Source organism: Chroicocephalus ridibundus, chromosome 7 (genome assembly GCF_963924245.1).
Source record: "Chroicocephalus ridibundus chromosome 7, bChrRid1.1, whole genome shotgun sequence".
In the NCBI taxonomy this organism is placed as follows: domain Eukaryota; kingdom Metazoa; phylum Chordata; class Aves; order Charadriiformes; family Laridae; genus Chroicocephalus; species Chroicocephalus ridibundus.
In genome coordinates, this window is record NC_086290.1 from 10114378 (window position 1) to 10131525 (window position 17148).

The 17148-nt window shown below is 45.5% G+C and overlaps 1 protein-coding gene across 2 annotated transcripts; it reads left to right on the plus strand.

The window, feature by feature from the left end:
- Nucleotides 1–853: 853 nt before the first annotated feature.
- Nucleotides 854–12404, plus strand: LOC134518884 (5-hydroxytryptamine receptor 5A-like). 2 transcript variants are annotated; one of them, XM_063342219.1, is made up of 3 exons: nucleotides 869–887; nucleotides 925–1841; nucleotides 9678–12404. In XM_063342219.1, the coding sequence occupies exons 1-3, from the start codon at nucleotides 872–874 to the stop codon at nucleotides 10008–10010; spliced, it is 1266 nt and encodes a 421-aa protein (XP_063198289.1). In that variant the 5' UTR covers nucleotides 869–871; the 3' UTR covers nucleotides 10011–12404. The 2 variants fall into 2 exon arrangements, with proteins under 2 accessions (XP_063198291.1, XP_063198289.1); XM_063342221.1 differs by having other exon boundaries at nucleotides 854–1841.
- The last annotated feature ends 4744 nt before the right edge of the window (nucleotides 12405–17148 follow it).

Sequence of the window (17148 nt, forward strand, 5' to 3'; positions counted from 1 at the left end):
GCTCATCACTATGTCTCCTTTTTGTGTGCCACCCTGTTCGCATCTATTACAACCTTTAAAAGAGGTTGTGTAACATGTTTAAAATTGGTTTTGAAACGTCTTGATTTTGAGGGTAGTAACTGGAAAGGGCCAGGAGAAGGGCACGTTTTCAAAGGCTGGGCACATGCCCTTAGTAAAGAAACCGTGCCATGAACCTGCCCGAAACAGCCATAAAGATGGAGATGTTCCCGGCCACTTAACAAATTTAAGAGAATTTCAGAGTTTTGGGGGGTTTGTTTTAAACTCGAAAAATTCCCGTTTAAATGCTGCAGCCTAGAAATAACCTCGTGTCCAGCACTAAAACCGTCACCAACCTTGCAGGCAGCGGCGGATGCAGGCAACCGGCGGCGGCGAGAAAGGGGCGCCTGCCTGAGGCGAGGCAAGGCGACGCTCCGGCGGGAGCGCTAAGGGGAACATGGGGGGCAGGGGCCATGAGGAGAAAGGGGTGTCCTGCCTCCTCAGGGTGGCCGTGAGGGGAAGCCGGCGTCCAGCCGCCTCACGGGGGCGTGAGGAGAAGAAGGGGTCCCGCCGCCTCGGGACAGCCGTGAGGGGAATGGGGTGTCCCACCGCCTCACGGGGGCCGTGAGGAGAAGTGGGGGTCCCGCAGCCTCAGGGGGGCCGTAAGGGGAAGAAGGTCTCCCGCCGCCTCAGGGACACCCTGAGGAAAAGGCGGCGGAGGCGGCGTCTTTCCACATCGGAGCGGGCCGGCGGACGCGGAGGGGTTCCGCCACCGCCCCCGAGGCGGCCACCGGGGCGGGGCGGGAGCGACGGTGCCGCCCCCCCGTGCCTGCCCCTCGCCGCCGTGCCTGTTCGCCGCCGCAGCCGCCCGGTTATGGGCGTGAGAAGCGGTGGGCGGCGGCGGCGGGTGGGTGGCGGCGCCGCGAGGGGGGCGCGGGCTGCGATGGCGGCCAGACGCTGAGGGAAGCCCGGCGTGGGCTCCCGCTCGCCGGCATCGGGGCCGGGAGGGGGGAGAGTGCTGGTGTGCGGGAGTAGTGAGGGGCTCAGCCCCGGTCCCGGGCATGGCGGAGACCCTGAGCCCCTGCACCCCACGGGGCCAGTGTCAGGCCAACATGGGTGCCAACACCTCGTCGGCCAACGTGGATGCCAACGCCTCCTCGGCTGCCTCTGCGCTGGTCGGTGGCAGCACGTGGAGGGGCCGGGAGCCCTTCTCCATCTTCACCATCCTCATCCTGACCCTGCTGGTGCTCCTGACCGTGGCCACCTTCCTCTGGAACCTGCTGGTGCTGGCGACCATCCTGCGAGTGAAGGCTTTCCACCGGGTGCCCCACAACCTCGTGGCCTCCACGGCGGTGTCGGATGTGCTGGTGGCAGCCCTGGTGATGCCGCTGAGCTTGGTGAAGGAGCTGTCAGCCGGGCGGCGGTGGCGGCTGGGCCGGGAGCTGTGCCTCGTGTGGGTCTGCTTCGATGTGCTGTGCTGCACGGCCAGCATCTGGAACGTCACCGCCATTGCCCTGGACCGCTACTGGTCCATCACCCGCCACCTGGAGTACACGCTGCTCACCCGCCGCCGTATCTCCAACGTCATGATCGCTCTCACCTGGGCGCTCTCCGCCGCCATCTCCCTCGCCCCCCTCTTCGGCTGGGGGGAGACCTACAGCCCTGAGCAGGAGCGCTGCCAGGTCAGCCAAGAGCCCTCCTACACCATCGTCTCCACCGGCGGGGCTTTCTACCTGCCCCTCTGCGTGGTGCTCTTCGTCTACTGGAAGATCTACAAGGCAGCCAAGTTCCGCATGGGGGGCCGCAGGAGGAACGCTGTGATGCCCCTGCCTGAGGCTGCTCAGGTAAGGGTGGGGGACAGGGAGAAGAGCCCCCACTGCCTCCCCCAGGCGCCTGTGCTCCTGCTTTTCCTCTGCTGCCAGCCACCACACCGGCATCGGTGGTTTTGGCATAGTGAGAAGACTGAGACGTGCGCTGGGGCTCTCGTGAGAATTTCGCTCTGTTACAGACCAGGCATGAGCAGTAATTAGCCAGTCAAAAAGTGACACTCTTGGAGAAGAGTTTAATTCTCATTCTTTTCTTAAGTGGGCTATAAAAGTAAGTGACAGGTGCATTCACTGCCAGTCTGGAGAGCCATTTAAAAATCATCTCTTTAGTCTGAATTTAAGATTCCTTGGGGTTTTTTTCTCTTTATTTTTTTACAGTGTTGCTCGGGTAAACAAAGACATAAACAGATCCCTAGGTTGTATACAGAGTATACAATTACCTGCCAGCACGGACTTTGTGTGGGATCTATCAGTGTCTGAATAGATTTTAACAAGTAAATTATACACTTTGTTTATGTGCTTGGGCTATATTGCCTTGAATACTGGAAACATACTGCTCACTGCATAGTACTGAAGCTATGCACAATGAATTGTTACTATTTTAAAATTACCAGCTGTCTTAAAAACCACATCCTCCTCCTCCTCCTTATCCCAAACGTTGCCAGTAATCCTGCAAGCCCTTGTCAGGTGGGAGGTCTCATTCATTTTGGGGATACAACTAGCTGACAGAAAAGCTGTGTCCCCGCGGAAGGGCTGGGGTCAGCCCATAGTGTCCCGTTAAGTCAGGGTCTCTGCATGACAGTATTGTCAGCCGTGCTGTGTCGCCAAGCTGCTCGGTAGTGCTCTCTGTAAACTCCCTTTGCTTTCTGTCACATACCCTTACTTTCGCTCCTAACTGTGGAGGAGCTGATTCTTTATAGTACATTTTTGTGATTGCATGTAGTACTTGCTGAGTTCAGTCCCTTCCCAATAACGAAAGACGAGCTGTGTGGATGTTAGAGATATCTAAAGAGACATGGAACATTTCTGTTCAGTCGGGGCTAATTGTGCAGACCTGTTTTTGTGTCTGCTAAATCCCTCTAACTTTGATTTGGAGTCATGGTGGGAAGCGTTATTATGGTCATGAATTAAAGTCTGTAAGTTGTGTCCCCTGATTCTAGCAAGAGACGACAGCACTGGCAATTATATGTGGTCAGACTTGCATATTTGGATCCTAATGTCTTGAAGATGTTTTTAATATAAATTGATTTATGAAGCTGTCTTCTATGCAAAAGCAGAAAATGTGTTAGAAAAGATGAGAATGGCTCCTCTAGTGGCATTTTTTTTTCCTATGGCCTTCATTCCCTTGTTTGCACCAAATTTCTTTCCAAGTTGTTATAAGTATGATGAATGCATTGCTTGGAGTTATGTATAATCTTTCCAAGCATGAAAGCTAACTGCATATTTGTATGCTTTATCTTTTACATGCACTCTCATACAGGACTAGTTGTTTGGAATCTAAAATTCTGGGAAGCTAAATAAAGCGGAGGCATTGCTGCTTCAGTTTTAGCCCGTTGTTGGTATGTCAGTTTTAACACAAAATAGTCTGGCTCCTAATTGTCATCATTCTGTCTGCAAAAGCCCTTGCGTGGGCACAGCTAGGCTGGCAGGTAAGTGCTTTTTTGCTGATGCACTGTCTGGAAGCTAGTTTAGGCTATACTGACAAAAGAGCTCCTGCCAGCATGAGCTGAATACCCATTTTGGAGGGGTTGCTATTATAGCTGTTAACTGCAATACCAGCAAATGCTCAAGCCAGTAGTTCTTAATCTTTCTTATATTGGCAGGGATTGACATAATAACTTCTCCTTTTATAACAGTGATTCTTGAATCTGCAATTGGTATCTAGTGGCAACCTTACCCATTGTCCCAGCAGCTTCATTTGCTGACTTAAGTAAAAAGACTTTTGTGATATACACCCACACCTTCACTCATCACCTTTTACATCATCATGCCCAGCTGCGCGTGTGTATATTAAATGAACTTGTGTATCAAGGGAGCTGGTGGCATTCAGGATGCATTTCTTCTTAGTTTTCTTTCTAAGTTAAGAGACTGAGACTTACGAATTTTATCTGATCTCATTGCCTGAGGTGTTTGTAGTTTTAATGAGAGCTTGTTTCTTACCTTCCCTTGAAACAATAAAAATGCAGAACTGGGACCCTAAATTAGGCTGGTGCTTTTATCATTATTTGTTTGCTAATTATGAAACACTTTAAAAAGTGAATTCTACAGTCAATACTGACGTGAATGACCCTCATAAAAAACACTAGTGACATACCATCACTGACACTGACAGCTATACTCTCTTATACCTTGTTGACAGTAGGTAGTAATTCTCTTTGTAAATAGTCCAACTGAAAGAAATGAGACTGCTTGAAAAACAGCAGATACTGCTGGATAGTGCCCTTTTAAATCAATGAAGTCACTTGTAGCACAGCTTTTGCCAGCAAGAACAAGGATGGCAGAATCTGATTGTCAGGCTTACTTACATGTGGCAATTGCAGGGTCAGGATTAAATTTCGATGTGAGGTGTTAGAAATCAAGTTCTGTTGATGGTTGGTTTTTTAGTTGGTTTTGACTTTTTTTCCTCCCCTCTCAAAGTACTGTGTATAATATATGAGTAATTAAGCCTGATCCAAACCTTATCAGTTTCGCGAGAGTCCTTCCCACTACTTAGATAGTGTCAGGCTCCAGAGCCCCAGTGGTGCAGTGTTGGTTTGTGCCTTGGCCTGTTCAGCCTTTCCAACCCACGAAACCAGTCAGGTCAACATGGGAGAGAAAACAGATTCTCATTTTCTCTGCAGGAGTCACAGGCCTTCTATTTTTTATTTCTGCCTCTGACTGTGCAAGTAGAAGAGATGGGTCAGGAAACAAAGTGCAGCTGTCCAGAAGAGTGGCAGCAGATGTCAGACAGGAGAAAGACGAGGCAGGAAGCAAAGTGGAGTGCCTAGTGATTTCCTGGGAGAAATGCAGAGCTATTCCTGTCTACAGAAGAAAATCCTGTGAAAGAAAGCAGGTGTTCTTCTCCCTGTCAAATGTACTGTATGTCATATTGGTGGAGCATCCAAGAAAGTGTAGACATTCCTATGTTTTGATCCTTCATTGTGCATTTCAGTTTCTCGTGTTCTTGTTCAAAGACCAAGAAGTATGCCAAAGCTTCACTGAGGCAGCAATGATCTTTTTCGTTGCTGAATCACACTGTAATAGGCAAAACTCTGAATTTGTGATAGTAAGCCAGATTTCATTGATGTTTATCATCTTTACTGTTGTTTAAATCAGAAGTTATTGCAGACCCTGGAGGTATAGTACAAACACACACAGAGTACCTGCCATGAAGGACGAGTAATAGCAATCACTAAAGCTCTAAGGAACATCTTAAATCAAGGGATTTCATCAGAAGCTCTGTGGTGGCATGTTTTTTATAATGCCGCCAGGAGCACAGGAATTGGGAGCATACAGGTATTCAGTAGTAGCAATGTACTGGGAATAGACAAACAGCAGAAGTGGCATTGAACTGTTACTGCTGATCAATGTACAGAGGAATGAATTCTGAAACCAAACTCCTTTGTGTCTGTAGAAGAATTTGTGCTTGAGAGCTCTTTTCCTTCGTTTCACTCTCTTCATGACACTCTCACTGGGAAGAGGTTGTCTCTGCACTTTGCAGAGCCTGTTGTCCTCGAAATAGCTGATTTAATGAATTTAGAACCTAATTCTGGACCTGGAGTAGCAGTCCTATCATACTATCTTTTTTCCCTACTGCTCCTGGAGCAGAGCCTGAACGGAGGGAAGGAAATCCGTGCCCAGTGCATAGCGTGCTGCTAGCCACTGAGTGAGAACAGCGTGCGACACCGTGCAGAGGTACTCACATATGAGAGATGTCCCCAGTATGAACTTGGACGTCTTCATGGCCTGCTTTAATTTACAGTCTGTGACCATCTTTTCCCCCATCAGAACCTGTTCATTAGTGCTCATCAGTAGGCCCAAAATGGGGGGAAAGGTTTTATGTTGGGCTTGTCCTTTCTTCCACGTGGTACAGGGATAACAGTCAGGTATTGTGACTTAGGTTAGAAATTGGAGTCATGCAAAGGCTCCAGGATTGGCACTGGAAGCTGCAGATTTGGTATAGTCAGAGCTGTGTTTAGTTCAGGAAGATCACAAGTGACAACGCTGGAAAGGAGCTACATTATCTTCTTGGCCTGTGCTCTTGTTCAGACAATGCCAAATTGCCGTGGATTACCCCAGTCCTGCATAAGGGGGGGATCCTGTAGCATGGTTCCCCCGCCAGCACTGTGTACTGCAACAGTGTTTGCCTGCAGTGGACTAATTTACTTTCCATGTACTTTGTGTGGGTTGGCTTATAACAAACAGCCTTGACAACATAGTCCTGGGGGCTGATAGTTGTAGCAAGGATAATCTTGCACCAGCCAGGCCAGGGAGATGAGTCAGGTCTGCAGCAAATCATATAGAGAGCAATAAAATAAAAAAAATTGAAGTTATAATGAAAGGTTGGACTTTCCCATCTTTGCAAGATGCTCTGATACATATTTTCTGATATGAACAGGACTTCAGATTAAATCAATTTTTAACTTCAAAAATCTAGTGGACTTGTGCCCTGATGAATCGGGCCCCACAGCAAGGATGAGATGCTGGCAGTCCTGTAGCAGGTGTGTATGGTGACCAAGCAGGGAGGGAGCACAGAACTGCAAAGCTGATGTGTTTACAGGGTGATTGAGCACAGGAGCACTGAGCACCGGGCCTTGCTAGAAGCCCTGTGTAAAGTCTGGCTCCTTTTGTGACGGTGCAGGCCAGGAGCAGCTGGCCAGTGGATCACAGGTCTGCCAAGTGGCAGCGCTCATGCCGGGGGCTGGCACTTGGAACGGTACCCCACGCCGGGAATGCCCGAGAGGCTGGTGTCGTGGTGGACGAGCCTGATGGAGCGCCAACTGAGTGAGGGTCATTCACAGCGTGTGCAGCTGGTCAGCTGGAAGCAATTTACAGGGTGAGCATTAGACACTGATGATTACGGAAAGCTGAGCTTTCATACAGCTCCCAAGGTTAAATGCTTGTCTGAGTCCTGTTGAAGGCACAGGCTGAAGGACCTTCCTGAGCAGGATACTACTTACCTTTTCAAGAACATTTTGTGTATCCTTTTCAAAGGATTTCTTATGGAAAATTGAAGGAAAATATCTCCAGTCTGCCAGGGATATTTATACAGTTTACTTAATGAAAGGTTCCATGAGAGATCCCATTATTTTTCCTAAAGCACCAGACTGCTATTTGCGCTTTTATTATTATTATTACTGTTATTACAACATCATTCAGAAGCCCCAGGCAGAACTAGTCAAAAAATAATTGAAAAAACAGCTATGACAACAGAGAAAGTAGAAATTATGTAGATAGGAAGACAACTGCTGTCCTGTAATATACGAAAAAATACCATGATCTATTTTCACTTGCTCTTTTGTATTCAGAGGCCTGATCTAACAACCAGTAGAGTTGTGGAAACTCCTGTGATTTCAGAAGGAGCTTGACCAGGCTATAAATGCATGCTTCATTAGGGAAAATACCTGAGGACTTTTATCAAAATAATTTAAATAACTTTTTCTCACCATATGAAATTAAGTGATAAAAGAGTTGCTACTAGTAAATTCTGCAGTTCAGTCACAAGCCTTCTAAAACCTGAAGTACTGAAAAGAAAAGGCTCTGATTTGATGATGGCACACTGCAAGCTCTATCTTTTGAGTGAGAGTTGAAGGTTAAATATAGTACCAAACTATGCCCGATGCTAGTGACAAAGTCCTTTGTATGGCTCTTCCCAAGAGGCATACTTATGTAGCTATTCCTCAGGGCTAAGACGTAATCTTTCAGGGTTGCTTGTCACAAATTTGTCCTCATGTCATACATTCATCCCTTTTTGCAGAGTGTGATTAAGGATGTGCAGAGCAACTCCTTCTGCAGACAAATGGTGTGATCCTTGCTACATGAGGGGTGTCCTATTTTAATTGTCAGGACAGATGTGATTTTCATTTTCCTCCATTATTTGCCTGTGCCCATAATCTGCTGCTCTTACATTCTGCAGCCATGTCTCATGTCTGAGGGGGAAGACAAGGATATCCATCTCGAAGAGTGATTGTCTAGCCATTGCCAGTGCTTCCCTCTCCGAGTTGCTGTGCTCATATTAAATAGAGGCCCTCCATCTATTACAAAGCTTGCACAAAGGTGGCACTCGCATGTGGAATATGTAGCTAATTCAACAACAACTCATCTTTGGAGTGGTGTCAAAGTCTTGCAGTGCCTGTGATTTACCATTTAGGGAAATTTTAGAGCCTCAGGTTGCATCCTTAAACTGTTTATTTTATTGCGTTGTCTTCTTAACTGTAGCACCTAGAAGAACCTTAAACTCGCAGATACTTTAATCTTCATATTAAAATCACAAGGGAGTATCTTCTTCTGGATAGACCCTAAGCACATTAATAACTTGTGCCCAGAACCTGTTTGCCACAGTCTCGCTGCCATCTGGGGCTCTGTGCTGTACTCACTGGAGTAGCTGACGTTTTCCCCTCTCTTGTGTAACTTCTGTTGAAGCTGGAGTTTTTACTGAAGGCTGATTGAAATGGTGTTTTTCTCTGGCAACGGAGTACTTCTGGTGAGAATAACAAGTAGATCTGAGGGAAATAAAGGAGGACAGGTGACAGAAAAGAGAAAATGAGGACCAGAAAATGCTGCTTGTCCAGCAAAGCTTTTCTTTGATTACTACCAGAGAATTTTATAAGGTAATTCACAATGGTGGCACAGTGCCTGAGGGTACGTCACTTCGGGTGCATCCTTATGCTCCCATTGTCATATACTGTGTTGGCACTGTGACCAGGTTGCAGCTGGTGCGATACATGGCTCTGTCCCTCTCCAGGAGGGCGAAGTGCCTGTGATGAGATAGCCTCTGCCAAGGAAAAGCAGAAGGCACCTAAGTTCTGTCTTTCATAAGAGACTCTCCTTGATGGGTTTACTTTCCACTGAAATATTTCCAAAGTATTCAATTTTATTTCAGGCATTTAAGATTTGGGGGGGGGAAGTGGTGGTGGTGATGAAGTATTGGCATTTTCCAAAAAGCAGACCCATTTCTTAAAACTTTATTTTAATTGAAATTCCATTCTTTTGTTAAATATGGGTCTCATGGGAAAATATTCCTGTAGATTTAGCAGAGGTTTTTGGGGTATTCTCTGTCCCTTCTGCAGAACAAGTGGTAGTGCCAAGTTCCTGTACCCACCAGGGATGGGATTTTGAGCTCTGCATCCAGGCAGTTAGTCTGAAGAAAATAGCTTTATGTTCTAGTCAAAGACCAGGCATTTGTTGCAGGTCCCTCCCTTACACCTTAGGGAGATGACACAAAGCGTCTGCAATGGAATGAAATTAATTTACGATGCAGGCCTGAGAAAACCTAACGGTCATGTGGCAGTGTAGGGGAGTCTACTTTAGGGACAGGCAGAAGGCACGTGCCTTTGTTAGCCTTCCTCAACAACCTGATTTCCTACGAGGTATCAAGGCATCCAATAAAATAAACTGAAAAAGAATGCCCACAACACACACGGCATCATTTACTCTTTATTTAGCTTTGTTTTTCAGTCACACTCAGGAGCTTTTCCAACATAATGAGAAGTCTAGTAATTTTGGCACTCTGGGGCATTTTCTTTCTTTTAGCATGTAAGGAATGGAGTTGGGGCCTTTTGTCGTAGGTGCACAGATGTCGTGCTGTCATTTAAAAGTAATACTTCACTCAAACAAACTGTCTTGGTAAAAATCCATGTTTGCTTTTGTTTTGAGGTGAAGGAAGCTTCGCATGAACCACAGATGGTGTTTACAGCTCGTCATGCAGCTATCGCTTTCCAGACAGATGGAGAAACATGGAGAGAACAGAAAGAGAAAAAGGCAGCTCTGATGGTTGGCATCTTAATTGGAGTTTTTGTACTGTGCTGGATCCCTTTCTTCGTCACAGAATTAATAAGTCCTCTCTGTTCCTGCAACATCCCACCCATCTGGAAGAGCATCTTTCTTTGGCTTGGCTACTCCAATTCTTTCTTTAATCCTCTCATTTATACAGCATTTAACAAAAATTACAACAATGCCTTCAAGAACCTTTTTGTAAAGCAGAGATAAAAGGGGTGAAAATGATTCCTTTCTTGCATACTACAGAGATTTCTTGAGAGACACATGCCTGCGATATGTACAGTTTTCATGCGCAAGAGCTACTTAAGAGGATTTAGGAGCAATGAAGAAGATGGAAGATGTTTGAATATAAATCTACTGACAGTTTACAGTTCCCCCTTGGAAATACATATATGCTGCTCCAGGGTTTGGCAAAGAAGCTCGAAGCAGTGAATACCTCCTGTCTGCTCTTTGAATCAACACGTGTTAAGGTCTGCAAGCAAAGCACTGGCTAATACCATGACTATCAAATCTAACCGGACTGATCTCATCTAACCAGCTACAGGTGCCATTCTGTAGCTCGCTCATCGTTAGCAAAGGCACTGGTGGAAACTGCTAATGGAGCAATACTGAAATGTTTGTACGGGCAGGCTGCTGGCTTCATTTTTGAGATTTATTTGGAAAGGAGGGAATAAACATGCTGTATTCAATCAGTTGTTGCATTGATGTGAAATGAAAATGGATGTCTACACAGCTCAAAACCACACCCTAGTATGACTGAAGAGCTGCATGTTCTCTAACAAGCAGCACGGGAAGTCTTGGTGAAATACAGGCTAGTTGTGTCCCCTGGGGTTAAGTGACATTTTAGAACCAAGTGTACAATCATTTAGAGCTACTGGTAATATGCTTACACCTGCTCACGCAGGAGGAGGATCTAGCGCAGAGGTTTCACCTGGCATTTTATCCTCTTACTCTGCAGGGCTCAGGCTCTCCGGGCTCTCCTCTTTTCTGAAACCCAGGTGAGCTCAGGGTAGACACCTGATACCTCCCAGGGCAGGGGGACTGTACGCAGCATTATTTTATGCTGCCATAAAACTAAGCATGTATTTGTGTTACAAACACCAAACATGCTGTATTCAATCACCGGGTTTGCTGGCAGCAACGTGTCTGCTTGTCAGAGGCAGGTGAGTACCTGCACTGCGCTGCCTGGGGTCCTTGCATCAGAAATGTTTTGCTCATCGCCCTACCTGAGTGAATTCCACAATTTGCCAGCTTGCATCAGCTTTCTTCTACTGTAAGGAAGGTATTGATGCCATCAGGTCTAAGTGACTCCAAATACCCCAAAGTGACTCAAAACCAAGCCTTAAATTGTTTTTCCAACATCTAACAAACACTCCTGTCCCCGTAATATATACTTAAATAAATTAAAAGATAAGTATTTCTATACATACTGTCCAGTCTCTCTCTATATATATTTGTTCCTCTAGTGGGTTTTACTTCCTCCCCTTCCCTGAGGGAGGGATACTGGTAGTATCTTTGAGTATTTTTAGTGTGGCAGCTTTTTACCGAGACAGAGTCCCAGCACCCTCTCCCATCTCCTCCTAAAGCTTCTTTAGGTACCGTAAGGGCAAAACACTGTAGCTCTGATGGGGCTGGGCACCATCACAGCTCCTTTTGAAGCTGAGGTTTAACCTTCTACACTGCCTTTCTCTGCCAATTTTGTGTTTTCTGCTACTGAAGCAACCTTTTGATTCAAAGCATATCCGCAGGCAAACGCCACCAAACTGCACAGAATGACTAAAAGTTACAAATTACAGGCCCAGCAATATACACCACTGGCATCTGGAGGCCAGTGCAGGGCATCACGCTCAGCCTCGTCTCTGACTGGTACCCAGCTAACGGGCATCGCATCGACGCGAGCGCTGACGGTGCACGTCCTACCAAAGCCTTGGCTCCCTGGCAGTCTCTCACAGGCACTGGCAGCTGGGGACTGACGTACTCAACGGCCATGTCGGAGAGGAATTATCGAGTACCTTGTATTCTGAAAAACAGAAAAAGGATGCAGCCTTTACTTGCGTAAGTGTAAAGCAGAGTTTATTGCAGTGTAGCTTAATGTGATTCGTGTATCTGCTGATGTCAATTTGTGCTTAATGTCAGGTACATGGGCAACTTGGACCGAGGCAAGTTCCAGCTCCTTTCTAAATAAGTGATTTTAACAAATGCTGTCAAAGTGCACGTTCCTCCAGTTCCTTAAGGGAAGCGCCTGGCCTCATGGTGAGATCAGGCTGTACTTCACACCCTGCAGTACTGCGAAATTCCAGTGCAACCTGCTGTGTCTGCAGCCACAGGCATCTGTATATCTTATGTACCTGCAGGGGATGCCTCTCACTTTCAATGGGAATTAAGAAATTTTGATAACCTAGAATTTAAAAAAGTTGTTAGATAGTGTCTCAGACTTTCAAATGCCAACTTAAATTTCCCTTGTGAATCTCAATTTGCCTCCATATGGAATAGCTACACTGCAAACTAGTGTTTGGAGGCTTAATTAAACTGGAATGAAAACACGTATGTAAGAGTCTAAAAGTTACTAAGACCTGCAGGCCTTATTCAGAACCATTGATGAATTTTTCATCTAAGATCACCGCTGTTCTAAAAACCTTAAAGTCTAAACAGATGATGTGGAAGGAGAAAACAAAGAGATTGTCTTAAGCCGGTTATTGAAGAGCATACAAATCTCCTACGTGTGGCCACCTCTGAGGCTTCCAATAATCATGCTTTGGCCAAATGTTAGTGCCTGCACCCACCTGCCTGGTCAGACACGCAGTTACCAGCACCCGGCGATCCTGCAGTTAAGGCAGGCGACAGTCTGTGCCCGCAGCAGCAGCAGAGATACTTGTTCCAACGGCAAGTGCCAGCTGACTGGAGGAACCCCAGGCTCCGGTTCTGGTGCAGGAACCCTTCCAAGAAGCTACAGAGATTTTGAAGGTACATTTTACTGTGGCTCAGCATCTGGAACTTCAGAAAACACCATAAAGCTGAAAGAGTACTGAGCGGTGCAGCGTAGTTGTACACTTCCACTGGTATTGCCGCAAATGCTGCAGCTGGGCAATCTTCAGCTCGCTTTTGAACTGGTAGCGGGGCTACTGACGTAGCATACAATGCAGCCCCTCCTCAACGATGAATTCAGCTTCCTCAAGAGGTGAATCTGAACCTCTATAATTCTACTGTGAGACGTTCTCAAGACAATAAGTAGCTCAGTGCTCTGCCCAGCCGAGCATCTGTGACAGCAGGGAGCTGTTACAGAATGACAGGCTTCCACTGCAAGCAGCCTGGCTTCATGCTCACCCAGAGGCGACAAGAAGCAAGCGGAGCTTTCATTTCATTACAGCGCAGGTTGAGAAGAATCGGCTTCCCACACTGGCTCTGTGCACGTCTGTGTTTAGAAGAGCAGCAATACATATTCAGGATTTAAAATCCTGGATTTTAATCACATGGAATCCGAGTTTAGTGTGAGGGGAAGAAATACGTTACCTGGGGTTATGGCCCGGCCTGGTGGATGCTGCTTCTCACTTAAAGCCAGCAGAGGTACCGCCATCCCCTGGCCGCCCGCACAGCCTTTTCCCCACGCATTTGTGTGCCAAACCCAGTAACCGGGTGCTATGGGAGCATCGCTGCTGGATAGTCATCAACCTTGATTAAAAAATAGTTGGAACTGTGGATAATTTTCTACCTCCCTTGGTACTTCATTTCTGTGATTAATTACTCTCATTATTAAAACTTGCAACTTTATTTTAATTGAAAAAAGAGGAAACAGTAAAATCAGGCCTGCGAGCATTCCTCTTTCTGGCACTTCAAGCATTAGTTTAGCTCTTACGTTATTGCTGTGTTGTGATCCTTGGCTTCAAGATGGACCAAAAAAGATACGGAAAATACAACTCCCAAGTGAACTAAGATAAATTATACAGTGTCCTGAATAGCCAAATAGAAAAAAAATATAAAATCAGCTATTCTACAGAAACATCATTTGGCAGTGCTTAGATGTAGAGTCATTTATTTCCCCAAATACAAGTTGCAAGATTGGAGTACACCAGTGATCTCTGCTTGTACACAGTGGACTACTAGCTTTAATTTTATCTCCTGACACTGAATCTGCTCATGGAGACTCTTGCTTAGCAGAAAGGCATTGCCGCATCCTGCAGCTATACTGAAATTAAGGGCTCAGTTTGTTGTGCTGTTGGAATCTACAGATAGTGCAGAAATCCAAAGGCTTTGGAAGATGAATGTGAACAGAAAACACTCCTCTCTCCAAGAGACCCACATCCATCCTACAGCTTCCACGATGAAAGCTCTTCAGTAATTTATTATTGTACCCAGGAGTTCCTGATCTTTCCACCATCCTTCAGTCTCTCTGTCTAAATAGCTGTTTTACGTGAGAATTCCTGAACAATTCCTACGTGAAGACTGATGAAAAAAAAAAAAAACAAAACCAAACCATGAAGGGATCATCCCTGAGAATACACAAACCCCTGCGAGCAGCGCCTCATCATCTAGTCCACTCATTCACCAAGACACCAGGTATGAGCAGCAGATTCTGGCGAGACGCTGCTGCGTGCGATGTGGCCACCAGCCCCACCTGAAGAGCTGGCTGAAGAGGCAGCGCCCGCCTCGAGCCCCAGGGACCACAGCCGGAGCAGCTCTGATGCCAGCTGGCTGAGCCGGCATAGGCGGCAGCCAGGGCTGTGTAGACACCGCATGAATAAACATGCTTGTGTTCATAAATTTTTTTAGAGAAAAGACTATCCTAAGAGTATGTCACCCACCACCGAAACGAGTAAGATTTGTATATCGCCTTGTACGTGCGCCCTACTTACATGCCTAATTTAGCAAAGCCGGTGGGTGTACCGGCCCCATTCTCCAGCTGTCTGTTTTGCATGAGTACCAGCAGCTATACCAAGCGGGACCTAAAAGTAGTAATACCCTTTCTCTCATGCAAGTAATTTTATGTTTCTAAACAGATCTGAGCAGTTTTGCCATGTCCTATATGGCTGGGTATACCTGTACCATAGTTGTCTCCAGAGAATAAAAAATGCAACGTCCTACTTTGTCACACAGAAAAATGCTTTTGCGTGTCATACATTTCTCCCCCATAAAATGCTGTTTGGTTCGGGAGCCTACACACTAAGGTCACACTTCAGTAATCAGATTTTTCAAGAAATAAAGAGGAAGAAGGGAAGAAACCTTAAAAAAAAAATGAAATATTGGTCACACTTTAACTTGCCTTCAAAGATTTTCTTTTATTCAGATGAGTAGTGACTTGGTGCAGTGCTCCATTCGTTTTGATATGCTGTAACAAAAAGATTGGATTTTGTCATGCTTGGATTAGGTGTATGTCACTGATTTCACTCTCAGCAGATATTTTACAAGTGCACTTGCGGAACTACGTTTAAAGGAAGCTGTCATGATCTGAAAGGTAAGTGTATGCCTTAAGTTCAAAGACCGTCTCAGCTTCTGAAACAAAGAGCAGACTTACTTTACAGGAGTTTATTCAGCAGCGGATCAAAATAACTACATTTATTGAAATGCAAATTAAAGCTCTAAGCAGGCTCTGTCAAATAAAAAGAGAAAAGAAGCTCTGTTACAAGTCCTATAAATGTTATTTTACAAGCCTGGTAACACCAAACGAATTCAGGGCAAGATCTTTCTCTTTAAACAAAGAGATCCAGCAATACTGAGGTAATATCCAGATAAACTCTTAGCTCCTCCCTTACAACCAGCTGAAACGGAGAATTAAGACAGATTCTGCTTGCTGTAGGTTTGTATCGTGCTTTGCGTAACACGTATCTATACTCAGAATTCAGTGCCTCGCCTGCACAGCTCCAGTCACCAAACTGTGGGCATTAAAAATATCTTTAATTCTGTAGATCAAAAATTAATGTAACGATTATGCAAAAAGACCTTAAATCTGCAGTAAAGACATGGTACACATTGAAGCTTATTGATTTAAGGGAAAATAACCACCTCAAAGCACTGCCCTCCTTTCTTTGAAAACTCCACTTAGAAGTTACCTCCCGATACTGCCCTTTATTTTGACAAATAGCTGTCATCATTTTCCTGGCAGCCAAAATTAACTCAGTTGTTTCTGTTTAGCAGGATTGTCATGTTCATAGTGTCAAAGCATCTCGGAGACAGTTCCCAAAAAATCACCTTCCCACGAGTAGCCGTGGCATGAGACGTCCCTGCTCCTCCACACTAAAACCGAGTGGGGAGAGCCTGATCTGGTGGTTAAGCCTGACAACCATCAGCGTAAGCAGCAGGAGGAACCAAGTCATCCCTTAGCAGAATTGCCTCTTTCGTTTTGATTTGTCCCCAGGTATGAGACGAAATGGTCCCCGCAACATACACAGCCTGCGACAGAAAGCCAGGAATAGCCGATGGAGCTTTTTCCATACCTCTCCGGCTTCTTTCGCTTTCACACCAGAGTTGGAAAGCAAAGACAGTGTCCATCTGCCCTGGATTTCAATCTAGTGTAGAAAGAAAGTGACTCGTTACAGTAAATTATAACCTGGACTCTGCTTTATTTTCTATGGGCAATAACTGGATCTTCACAAACCCCAGATTTATATCTTAGTCAAAATCGCTACCTCCTAGACACAGCAGTAGATCTAATGTTTTCATATTCCATGGTGAAGTTTCCAGGTTACTGTGTGTGTAACAGGTAAGTATGAAGTTGGATGTTATACTGAGCAAATCATCATTTAGTCTACATGTAAGTCCACTGCTTACCCTACCTAGGCAATTTTGCTTGACACTTAAAGCAATTTCAATGAAAATCGTAAAACACAAATTGAAATGTCCATTCAAGTTATTTGTTTTGAAGTGCATGGTATGCAAATACGGCACAGCTTGAATTCACAAACAGCTTATCTTGGTGCCGAAGTCAAATGATTCAATTTACAAATTAGGAAGAAAGAAAACTGTCATTTTTATACAGGGCAAGGTTTGTAGACATAAATAATGTCTCCTAATATCAAAGCTGACTAGAGAAAGTCTGCAAGTAGCACTCAATGCAAATTTCCTTCTTTGAAGGAAATCTGAATGCAATTTTTTCCTTCTTTGAAGGTACACAGAATTCAATTTTGCCTTCATTATTTCACCAGCTCTAGGAAGACTGACTTTTTGAATAGGTACAAGAGGAGCAGCCTGTCTACGTTCAGTCACTAACCAGTGTGGGGGAGTAAGGTACCAGCTGGCTCAGCACAAAGTTTGTCTTTCTGTTTGCACTGAAGGAACAGGAAAAGGGTTTCAGGTTGTCACAAAAACACAGTCTCGTTTCTGAGAAGGTACATCCCATTGAACCTAGTCTACCACA

Excerpts from the sequence above, each read along its gene's own strand:
- LOC134518884 (XM_063342219.1), top strand. Across the intron at positions 1,842-9,677 it reads CCCTGCCTGAGGCTGCTCAG|GTGAAGGAAGCTTCGCATGA; the intron begins GTAAGGGTGGGG and ends TTTTGTTTTGAG.